At 41.2% G+C, this 12,308-nt stretch overlaps 1 protein-coding gene across 5 annotated transcripts in view; it reads right to left on the bottom strand.

Annotated features, from left to right (window-relative positions):
* LOC107376025 (protocadherin-15) overlaps window positions 1–12,308 on the bottom strand; it is a 383,296-nt gene that overhangs the window by 9,845 nt on the left and 361,143 nt on the right. For 2 of the 5 annotated variants that reach the window (XM_070542553.1, XM_070542552.1), the window contains one exon: window positions 11,040–12,282. In XM_070542553.1, coding sequence (XP_070398654.1) covers window positions 11,919–12,282 — 364 coding nt within the window. In that variant the 3' untranslated portion in view covers window positions 11,040–11,918. Of the gene's footprint in view, window positions 1–9,439; window positions 9,560–10,607; window positions 10,617–11,039; window positions 12,283–12,308 lie in introns of those variants that run through there. The other 3 variants (XM_070542554.1, XM_070542555.1, XM_070542556.1) reach the window with 2 other exon arrangements.

Here is a 12,308-nt window from a genome sequence, read left to right as displayed (position 1 = left end):
AACCGTTCCGCCGCCGCTTTTGCTTCCAGTGTGCAGTAGGCGTAAGTGTCCACAGGAGTGATTAATCACTAAATTAAACAAACCAGTTGTGTTCATGATCTAAAACATGCAGGAAATATGCTGGAACCAGACTGCAGCACCAGGTATGTCAGCTCAAATTCTTCTAAATCCCAAAAGAGCGGCCCACCAGTCTGAAGCTGCAAGTGGAATATTCTGGCCAAAGGGGGTGATAGGGGCTGGGTGTCCTATCATTAACCCTGTAAAGGGTCATGTTAGCACATACTGGCTCAAGAAAATGATTTAAAATAGGAAAAAAACTGCAACGTATCCCTTCAATTTGAAGTGAATAAATTGTGTAAATTCCATTATATCCACAGTTAAGAGCAATAACTCAGAGTCCCTCTTGGGGATAAGAAAACATCTGCAGCGCCTGCAGTGGTCAATAAGAGATCGTAAGTTAAAGAGAAACTCGGCTGAAACCTTCAGGATCAAAAGTGCACAAATGTATCCCGTCTAGGCCCATAAATAATGATGACTTTCATACACTTAGATATACGGTGGGGCAATGATGTGAGATTCCTCTGGAGAGCTGTAAGCTGCCGCTATGTGCAGGGACAGGGCAGAGCCATGTGCCACACCTCCCGGGCAGAGCTGATGATGGGAATGGGATCTGATTGATGGCTTGTTGGCTTGCCTGCTGGCCACTGCTGTTTCATACAACGGCAAGAACAATGGCTCAGTGGACAGTTGCCACAAAAAGGTTCGCACACATGTGGCCTCCTTGAAAACTGGGTAGTAAAACTGTGAAGAAATGAAGTATAAAGTACATTGTACTGTATCATAAAAAGAAAATGAGAGGGATGGCTTTAAAAATCAAATCAAGATTTATGTTTAGTATCACTAGCAGCAGGGGGATAGTGGTTCTGACAACCAGCTTTTTGTAGCTGTGCAGTGTTTTATGAAGCTAACTGTACCTCATTCTTTTATTTCACACTTCCTTGCATTGATTTTGTGTTTTAACAGTGTAGTAAAATAGCATTCGCCCTCTAACATAATCCTTCGCTTGTGGTTTTGCTTGTCACACTTAAATGTTTCAGACGAGTAAGCAAGTGTTAATATCAAAGATAATCGGAGCAAAAAGAAAATGTGCCTAATATTGGGAAAACTTTTACAAAATGCCTGGCCCCATATAAAAAGAGGATTTGCTCCCTAAACATATTAACTGGTTGTACCACATTTCGTAGCTCAACTGCAATCAAGTATTTGTGGAATTGCTGGTATGCATCACATAAGCTAGTTTTCCAGGAGCACTACTCAGCCTGAAAAAGCTCTGTACAGCGCAGTTTGAGTCAGCCCATCTGAGTGTACTTTTGTTCCCATTCCAGCTCCGTGACAGAAAGTGGGTGTGCCCCTCATAGGTGCGGGGGGGGGGGGGGGGGGGGGGGTTTACTCATGACTTAAAATCTGTAAACTCGGCACAAAAATGGTGGTGTTTCTGGACATTCTGCTCAGTTTTATGGCTTACTGTGGGACTCTGAACAGGAAATGGTTGCAGGCAGAGAAACAGAAGGCAGAAAACTCTGGTGCAACCAGTGACGCTGCCCTTTATCCAATCAGCAGCAAGAATCACGATGCCGGCCCGACTCAGCCTTGCCAGGTACCTCAACGGAACAGGGACTAAAAATAGGGGAGAAAGTAAAGGGAAGATACCGAACCATGCCAGTGGAAACTGTGGTCGGGCCGAGCTGCACCGGTCCGAGTTACTCTGAGTAGTGCTCCTGGAACCTATACATAACCTAATGACGCTTACACATTAGCGTCGGTTCATTATTTGGTTACACACACAGGTCAGATTTGTGTTTTTAGTTCCGAGGCGACTCTTTTATTCAGATCTTCTCCCCAGTGGTCAGACTGGGACTGAGGCGACTCTACGGACTAATTGGCCGGTTGAAATTTCGCCAACCGCCTCCGATCTGCGAGAAGAATGAGCCAGGGGGGAATTCCCCCACGCACGATTCATTTTCATGCTGGATGCTGTTGAGTAAACTTCTGTCTGTAGCACGGAGCTGCCATTCTGTGTGGGAACGGGAGAAGAGAATAGCTTGGTGTGTGTGTGTGTGTGTGTGTGTGTGTGTGTGTGTGTGTGTGTGTGTGTGCGCGCGTGCCTGTTCTCCGCATCGGAGCTTTGGCTCCAGTGAGCAGACAGCTGCTCAGGGGAGAAATCTGTGTGTGTGTGTGTGTGGCACATGATTATGAGGACACACACAGCAAATTAATAAAATAATGTGGTTCAGAGTCTCAACAAGCAACACAGCTCATGCCCGCCTTTGTTTACCTTATGATGGAGGACACTGCGGACTTTCCTGCGCGTATTAAGCTCCGCCCACAGGCTCTGGGATTTCCGCATTCCTGAGAAGTCCCTTGGATTTATATGTGAACACTACACCACCCAATCGAGACCAAACTCACGCCATCCAACCCGACCGACCATGCCGATGCTAATGTGTAAGCGCCATTTCTACCAGACACGTAGGCTTTGCGTAACGTCTAAAAGGCGTAATACGCAGCAATTAGCCACTGTTATACCTTTGTTATGTTAATTGTGTGTTCTTTATCCGATTCAATTTTTAGGTTCTTCACCAATACACAGAATAAATAAAGTTTGTTTTTACCTTTTTTCTAATATGTTTCATCTCTCACTGGCACTTTCGTCAGAGCTTTCAGCAATGTTGGTGGTGTCACTTCCTTCTCTGTTTATCTGTTCACACTGGACCACTCATGATGGGACATGGCTATCAATGGGGAAGGCGCGGGCAGTAGAGGGCGATATTGTATTCTGTTGCCCGCAGATAAACAGAGAAGGAAGTGATGCCACCAACATCGGTGACAATTCTGAAGAAGGCGCCAGTGAGAGCTGAAACATGTCAGAAAAAAGGTAAAAACAAGCTTTATCTCTGTGAAGAACCAAAAAGATGGAGCCACTGTTATAGTCAATAGGTGCGTGTCCACTGGCTGTGAAGCACTGTGTTTTGGACACGTCTCAGAGGTGTAGTGATGCATTGCTTTGTGTGTATGCTTTGCGTCTATTTTTAACACGCTACACTACCAGATTGCATCAAGCTTGGATCAGACCTGACACGAATTCCAATACAAAAGCTCTGTAAAACATCCAGAGACTTTCAAAATAAAAGTTTGCATGTGCTTAACTAGAAAATAAAAGTATGCCATTTCCTGTGAAACCTCCAAAACCAAGATAAAAATAATAGAAAAAAACTGTGGACCATTTTGGATACATGCCAAAGTTTTCAAGCTTGTTATTGTATAAACGGGTTTGCATCTGAAACGCTTGTGATGACAGCTTGTGGGTAGAATGCAACTTCTACGTTAGCACAGCTTATGCATTGAGTGGAAAGCTGGGGTAGGAGGTGACAAACTGGTTACCTGACGTTCCTCGGGATTTTCTGAACAAGAGCAGATTTTGTGGCGTCATCGATGAAACCAAGTTGCCCAGGAACCAGAGAAGCAGCCCCAGACCATCACATTACCACCACCATGTTTGATTTGAAATGTGGTTACGGAGTGATGTGTCAAATGTAACTGAACCAACACCTGTTTGTTTTGGGGAAAATCAAAACGTGTTTTTCGGCTAAAGTGAGATGGGGTTTTGCCTTTTATACAGCAGGGGGTTTGTCTCCTATGATGCCATTTTGTTTTTTGCTTTTTCTTGTTGGAACATACAATACTGGTTTATTGTTTCTCTATCTCCAACTGTAATCAGATCTGCCTTTATTTAACTCTGACTTAGATGGATAGCTCTGCTCCCTTACTTAGTCCAAACAAGCATATACTTATCTTTTTCTTTTTTAACTCGGATTATCTTTTCTGATATTAAAATTTGTTTCCTGATGTGAAACTATGACACAAAAGGAAAAAAGAAGAAAAATTCTTTTTCACAGTACTCTCTTTGTCTTCTCACCTAGAGACATTTTCACAGGTTATAACTGGACACTGTCCTCAGTTGTCCACATGTATGTGCCAAAAAAATTCAGAGAGGTTCAATAGTGCAAATGTGGATGCATGACAACAATTCTGCATCTAAACAACAATCTTTTAACAATGTTGAACATTAAATGTATAAAAGCATACATTTAGTCAATAATGTTTTTAGGTATTCTGCTTCTATATTTTTAATTGTCACACAGAACTTAGTTTTAACATTACAATTACATCGACTTGACTTTTATTCTCCCCCTTATATTGAAAATTCACCAAGAAACGTTAATTTAAATATTTTTTTAAAGCACGGAACCTTTCTTATATATATTAATTAGGATTCAAAAGTGTTTGATGAAACCAATTATAACATTTGAATATTAAAGAACACCATCCTTAATGGCTCACTGCACTTTAGGTTGACAGAAGCAGCATGTGAGCTGCTAGACTCTTTACAAAAGAGATTACCCCATGTAGTGAACATGGAATACAGAGTTAGCCGGCCTTTGATCTGCCCATCAGGGGCAATGTGATGAATCAAACATTCCATTGGTCTGGATGTGATGTATACTAAGTCCATTTGCCTTTAGGCATGAAGGGTTAAACAAAACAGGATAGGTTTAGAAAAAGAGGAGGGAGTGAGTGAGAGAGAGAGAGAGAGAGAGAGAGAGAGAGAGAGAGAGAGAGAGAGAGAGAGAGGGAGAGAGAGAGAGAGAGAAATGGAACTATCTTGAATCAAATCAAAGAAATAAAAAAGTAAGACATGGATCAAAAACCAAATGAGGAAAGAAAAACACAATCAGGTCAAAAGGGTGAACCAAGGAAAAAGTGCCCTCCACAAATCTTGCAGCTTTGGTTAATGATTGTTCTAACCCTAACCCTAACCCCACTGAACAGCTTTTCAATGAGCAAGCTGGCATTCCTCATGAAACATCAGCCACTCACAGTTAACCTGCCTTTAGAGATGCCTACGTATTCATCCTGATTAAGTTTAAATCTCAAACAATCCAGCGCTACACAGAAAAAAATGGTCTTAAAGACAGTTCATCTGCAAGTTGTTGCAATTTAGAACTTTATTTAACCTGCAGAAGTTATTATTAATTAATTAAGTTAATTGAGTCAAATTAAAATTCCCAAAGTTAAACACACATATGGTTCTAAGACCAAACTTTTAGAAGTGTGTAATATGGATTGAATGCATTTTTTAATTTAAATAGCTTTTTAGGAAATTATTCTGTTCAAATAGTCAAAGAATAGAACATAATTCAGCAAATAAAATTTGAACTAAAGTTATTAAGTTGAGTTTTTTTCTTAGAGGGCACATCTAGAGGTGGAAAAATGTATTGCACCTTAAGCCCCTCTCCCTACTTCTGTGATGACGGCTGAAAGCACGCCTCTCATTCATGAATGCACACCTTTAGCCATAGCAACAGAGCTAAAACGCAATGTATACAAATATTATTCTTGTGTTTTATTGTTTATTCAATACTTACTTGTGCATAAAAGCGCTTTTTCTTGTTCTAATGCAAACCTATAAACATTCTGTGGTCACTGGGGGAACCTGAGCACATTCCTTTACAGGAATCTAATATTTGTTAAACAAAGATCAAGCCAAAGTATAAAAAACACTTAACTGTGAAACAAATCAGCTCAGTCAGATTTTTGAGATGATCAAAGGAACATAAAAAGAATAATTAGCAGAAAAAAGACAACATGATGTAAAAATGGAAAGAGGGAGTACATGAAAACAAAACAAAGTTACAAAACTGTAGACTGAGTAGAAATGAGATCACTGAGTTCTGAAGGGCTTGGGCTGTTTGTGTTCAGTTGGCTGCGCTCGTGAAACTCTTCTGTTTCATTTTCAGCACAGCTCAAAGAATCAGGTTGATCTTCGGAGCTGGAGTGTGTCGCTTTTGGCGAGCTCGGCTCATCACCTGGATCAGAGCATCGCAGTTCGTTAGCACCATCTGATTCCTCAGTCACTTGTGGATTTCTATTAAACTTGGGCACCTTGCAGTTTTTGTCCACTTGGCTGTAGAGGTTGGCAACAGACCTTTCAATGTCAGCGAGATTCTGGATGTTTTTTAGGATCCCTTTGAGCTCCTTCCTCTTCCCAACGTCTGCCTCTGACGGGGCAAGAGGCAGAGGCTGTTTTCTTTCCGAGATGGGGCGAAGAGATGACAAAGGTGGTAAAGTGGTGGGAACAAATTGGATGAGAGTGCGTGGCTGATCATTAACAGGTGAGGGAGGAGGAAGTGGTGGTGGAGGAGGTGGGGGAGCAAATAATTTTACAGTAGTAGGAGGAGAGGAGCGAGGGGCGTGTTGAGGTTTGTGAATAGGAGGAGGTGAAGGGGTACTAGAGGGAGGAAATGGTGGAGAAGACGTGGGTGGAGGTGGTGGGAGTGAATGCAAAGGAGGAGGAAAAGGAGGAGGGGGAGGAGGTGGAGCAGGACTTTCTGGTGGGTCTGGTATCATTTCCACAGTGATCTGACAAGGCTGCGCTGTCCTGTAGTTGGAGATGCTTGAGCTGAACTTCCTCAGAATGGGCGGGGTCGGTCTCTGGCCAGACTGGGGTCGTGACTCGTCTGCTTGTGTGATGATAAAGTTGGGGAGGACGTCTCTGCCCACAGACACGGGGCTGTGGGGGTAATCCATGATAGAAAGCAGGGTTTCTGAGGACAGCTCCAGTGTGTCATTGCTGTCCATATCCCTGATAAGGACGGAGGAAAGAGAGCCAAGAGAGCCTCTGTTTTGCTTCAGGGTTTGTTCTTGAAAGGCCTGCTGCTCAAACTGCCTTGCCTGCTCGCGAACCGACAGCTTAGTCTCTGTGTTGTCACTCAGGTAAGATGTACCCAAACTCTTCAGGCTTTTCTTGTTTCCAATGGCGTCTTGGAGTATTTGCAACTCCCAGTCGGCTTGGTCCATAAGACCATGTCTTCTTGGCTCCTCGTCGTCGTTCTGCCCTTTATGAATACGAGCAGGCATTGACCAGGCACACCCTGACCCCGCTGAGTGGGAGGGAGAAAAGGAGAACTGCTTCATGCATGTTCTCTCTCCCTGCTCAAAAACAAAAGGACTGCCAAGGGAGCTGCTATCATCATACACAGGGTTGTGAGTGGTGTGTGGGTTGCCATCAGAAAGGAGGGTCACGTTGCTTTCGGACTTGGGTAAACTGACAAGCAACGCTCCGTTGCAGCGGGCTGCAAGGGAGCGACGGGCAAAGGTGCTAAGAATCCTCTGGTGATCGGCTTCTTCAGCGACAGACTTTTTAGCCCTGTCCCAGCAAAAGGTGGTGGTAAAGAAGAAGACAGACTTCAAACAAGTGAAAATGAATGAATTAGAAATAAAAAGGCAACAAAGAATAGCAAAGAAAGCAGCAACAGTACTATAATGAGTCAACTTTGTATTGTGACAGACATTTTATAACAAATGATTCATTTTAAAGTGGCTGAAATGTGGTTTAATTAACACGTACTTTAAATAACACCACTGATTGCACAAACAGATGCATTTTACGTGTAATGAGGAAAATAAAAAAAAAAATTCTTAATTTGAATCCATTCTTGTGCACAATGAAATAAAAATGATTAGATAATCAAGCTGCTTATATACACAAACTAGTTCTAAAATAATATCTGTGAGACCAGTTATAATGAATTTGTTAAAAAAACAGTCACAATACAAAGAGATAGGAGGAGGTGAAAATATGGGAAAAGCAACAAAAAATGACTTCTAATGGGATGGGTGAGAAGACATATCTAAAGGGACATCTTCTGAAGTATGCTACCTCTAATCAAAGGACACTTCCTGTTTCACGACAACACAAACATACGATTTATTTAAGGTTTGAAAACCTTCCCGCCTATTCAAACTTCTAATTTTTCTGCAAGGTCAGTTAACAGTACCGGCACACAACTATCAATATTCACCATTAGGCGTGCTTACACACCAAAACAGATCTATACTGTGCATATTCTGCATGTGTAAAATCTATAAGCAGGAGTGGAAACAAGGGTGCTACTATTGAGTGGCTAATTATCACTACATCAGTTACAGTTTTAGAGCTCGAATGGAAGGATTACTTACTGCAGTCTAAACCCAGAGAGACAAGATATGATGGGAATACAGAAACAGACAGATGTTAGAAACATGAAAAGTGTTGAGAAGTGTGTTTCACACAAACATGAAACTAATTAAACTGTTGGTGAAAGTGCTCTCTTTTTTGCTTATTGCTAAATTGCAATCGTAATATTGGTAGCACAGTGGTTTCCATGGGGACATATTGTGCAAAATTCACCTTTTGCATCCTTTTGTGCTGCCATGTGAGTTTCTTCTAGCTCTATAAACACTCCAAATGTGGAAAAGCCTATACATCCGTTTTTTTTTGTCAGTGTCTGATTATAGAAATTATGTGTCTACAAAAAGCTGTTTCAAAATGTCCCCATTTGTGATGTCACAAATGGGGAAATTAGCGCAGAACCCCTGCTCACATGCAAAAGAGAGCTGCTGCTGGAGGAGGACCAGCTCTACTATGAACCCCGTCATGCGTATCAGAGCTTCTCAGCTTATAGCGACCTGAACAGGGGATAGGTGGGCGTGGCCAGCTCCAGCTTGTTTTCTTAAAGCGACGGAGCCCTGAAACGGCTTATTCTGGAAGGTTCTGAAACTATCAAAAATTAAACTGCTGAAATTGCTTTATGTGAGAGGGATTTAATGCTAAGAGCTTAAAAACATAATTTGTATAGATCATACAACAAAAGTCTTATTATGTCCCCTTTAACATATTTGAAATCAAAATCACTAAATCTAGTAGGGCAGATCTTTCAATACAACTTTTTTTTAGTCCATAAGCATTAATATTTCATTACACACTCAGGACAATACTTTTTATTATAAAATAAATCAAATTGTGCTGACGGCAAAATGCTTTGGTCACATGGGGAAAATAAGGAAGCCCTCAATATGCTGTATGTATTAATCAAAAGAAGGTTTGGAGTAATTTATGAACACACTCTTACCTTGAGAGAGGGTCTCATAAAATGCATACACAGTCAAATTAGAACCACATACATAAGCTAAAGTCGAACCGCCAGCTGTGCTGTGGCGCCCAGTGTTTTGCAGACATTAAAAGTGCAACATAGTTAAGGAGACAAAGAGTGCCGAAATTCAATGAGGCAGCAACTAATTTGTTAAAGGCAGCAGTAAAATGTCTCAAGTCAACATTGAAAGCTGCTAGCTGGGTAGTTTAGAAGAGAAATACAAATATTTCTGATCTATAACCGTTGGTGCACAAAGCAAGAAAATACCAAAACAACAAATCGAAGCAAATCTTCTTATCCAAGTCTCAGAGGAGGAAACCTGCACAGCCAGATACAGAGGCAGCATATATCTGGAAGAGTTTGGGAATTTAAGATGGGAAAACAGACGCAAAACAGACATAACTCACATGCTGCTGTCGCCCAGCTCCTCGTAGAGGTTAGCGCTCGGAGCGGCGGCTGGAGGCGCTTTCCCTCCTGGTGGTAAAGCCATCTGGATCCTGGCAGTTTTGGCACACTCAGCCTGTCGCCTGTGGAAAGTAAACAATTTTCAGCATTTTTTAACATTTGATTTAACCCTCAAGAATGAGAAAAAAAAGACAACTCAAAGAAAAAAAAGGATAAAACATTGAATAAAGCAAATGTTTCTTATGCAAATGTTATTTAATTTAATCAACTGATTTGAAAGGAAATCTAAAATAAAACAGCTGTGATCTGTATTTACTGCTGAATAAGCAGAAAGCTTTTGCCATGTCAATGCAATGTTCCTATATGTTCTTCAAATCTAAAGCAAACCTACCAAACAGAGCATTTAAGCTACTTTGACTTGTTTCATTTTTCTGTAAAGATTCCAGTTATTATTCAGGACCATTTTCCTGTTGATTTAAGCAGCCACTCATGAGAAACACCACTTATTTTTTGTGTTTGTCCATAAACGGCTGCAAAAATTTTCTCTAGAGTCAAATACTTGTTGACTCACAATGCACAAATAGCAACCCCCACCCCCCCACCCACCCAAGGAAGCATTTATTCTGCATCACCACCAAAGATATTGCTTAATTTGGCTTTTAACACAAGAACCCAGCAGCTTTAGTGCAAGAATGTTTGATATTATGAAGGAGCAGGGAAGTGATGACCAACTAATCCCAACCTCTGACTAGAAAATCTCCTCCATATTTATAACAGCGACATGAGTTTCTTTTTAATATTTGAGCTATTTTAATAACACTAGGGAGGAAAAACATTTATGTGTGTTTAGTTAAGCCATGAGACACCTGATAAATGATGTGAGAGATCAACTGTTTCTGACAAAGTGAAACTGTGTCTTGTTTGCTTTGGGTTTACTTTCCGTTTGAATTTGATCGGATTTTCCACATGAGAAGAGCCGTTCCACCAAATTAAACCTTCCCTCTGTAATCCACAAGTAGACTGTGTTGCTTCTTGGCAAAAAGGTGGCAATAATAACTCTACGTTGTGTTCATTACAGTCACACCCAGTTCTTCTTTAAATAACTAATGAATGGAAAAGACAGGAGAAAGTGTGCTTTTCACACCCACAAAAAGTAAAAAAAGTACTTACTCTTTGAACCTGATGAGGCAGAGCAATGGAGATACGGGAGGAAAATAGGACAAAAATGTAAATTAGAAACTGTTATATGTAAAAATATATTAATTAGCATGAGAAAATATCATACATTCTGAATCTTTGGAGTAAATTCAACATCAGGAAGTGTTTCAAATTAATTCTTTGATAATCAGCAGCAGATCTATCGTATTTACTTATCCATTTCTTATATTACTTGTTTGTAGGGCTAAGCAATAAATTGAAAATTTATCAGTATCGAAATTTCTGACACTAATCTATCGTTTTTCCCATGTCAATAAATCCGACAATAAAAAAAAAGAATATGTGACAACGTTCAAGTCCCTTTAAGAAGCTGCACCACCTCGAGTCACGTGACAGCCCCATCTCTTGTTTCTGCGCACACCTGTAGTTATCGTCCATTTATCGTTATCCAGGTGAAATATACCGTGATATTGGTTTTAGGCCATATTGCCCAGCCCTACTTGTATGTTTACCATATTTTGCCCAGAATCATCAGAAGCAGCGGCAGGGCTACGGATAATAACGAAAGCTACGTTCATATGCTTTCCTTTGCCATTACTTATTAGCAACGGAATTCAATTATTCCACACGAGTGAACAAACTGACGTTTTAAGGATTATAGTCGATTTAAAATTTGCACAACGAGTTATGTTGACAAACACAGATGAGAAAAATGAACTTTGCCACTGCAGTGCCATCACCAACAGAGGAAGTACCATCTGCTGCCACAATTTGTGGTTTAGGTCACCATCAACCGTTTTCTGTCACATTTTGTTAGTCTGTGGACAATCACTCCACCCATCTGCCACAAATAAGCATTTTGCCAACCTTCTACCTCAACAATGTAAATGCTGTTTTTCTCACTAAAGCACCAGACCCTTTAAACTCCATCATTAGGAGAGACAAAGCTAGAAAAAGGGAAAGCAGTGCTTTATTGCGTGTGTGTGTGTGTGTGTGTGTGTGTGTGTGTGTGTGTGTGTGTGCACGCATAGAGCAGAGTTGATTAGGTAGTGTGAAGATGCACTGTGACAATCGCAATTGGCTGTAGATGTTTGTCACAAATGAGTGTCAATTAATCAGCTTTCACAGAGCATGAGCAGGAGATTAGCCCAGCAGAGTGTGCAGTCAGCATGTACGATGAGATTTCCATAGGCACACACACACACACAATATAGCAGGACACACTTCTCTTTATCCACAAATCTGCAACAAATGATTGTTTCATTAATGCAGTTAGTGGTTTTTGTGGATTTTCTCCAACAAGCCACTTGGTGCAAGATTGGTTTACATTCTAGTTGTAAGGCTAAAACCATAAAACCTCGTAAATGAACACTTCTGTTTTTCGTCCTCCTTTGATTTATGCCTGACAAAAGAGTAATAACTTTTATGACGATTGTAGAAGCTAGTAATTAGAAAATGGTGTACTAACTGTTTGTAGGTGACCATGACAATGAGGATGGCAGGGATGCAGCAGAGGATGATGATGATGGCCAGGGCCAGGAGAGCTCCCTCGGTGTAGCCCACAGCCTGGGCAGCCTTCTTCACACTGGCCACCACGTCTGGTGAGCGGATCTCGAGGATGCGGCCACTCTCGCCCAGATACGGCTGGAACTCTTTATTGATCTCAAGGACATTACCGTCAAGAAACCTGACATTTACAGCATAATGACAAGA

Source organism: Nothobranchius furzeri, chromosome 12, assembly GCF_043380555.1.
Source record: "Nothobranchius furzeri strain GRZ-AD chromosome 12, NfurGRZ-RIMD1, whole genome shotgun sequence".
Taxonomy (NCBI): domain Eukaryota; kingdom Metazoa; phylum Chordata; class Actinopteri; order Cyprinodontiformes; family Nothobranchiidae; genus Nothobranchius; species Nothobranchius furzeri.
Note: the sequence above shows the minus strand (reverse complement) of the source record. Positions and strands in the feature narration are given on the sequence as shown.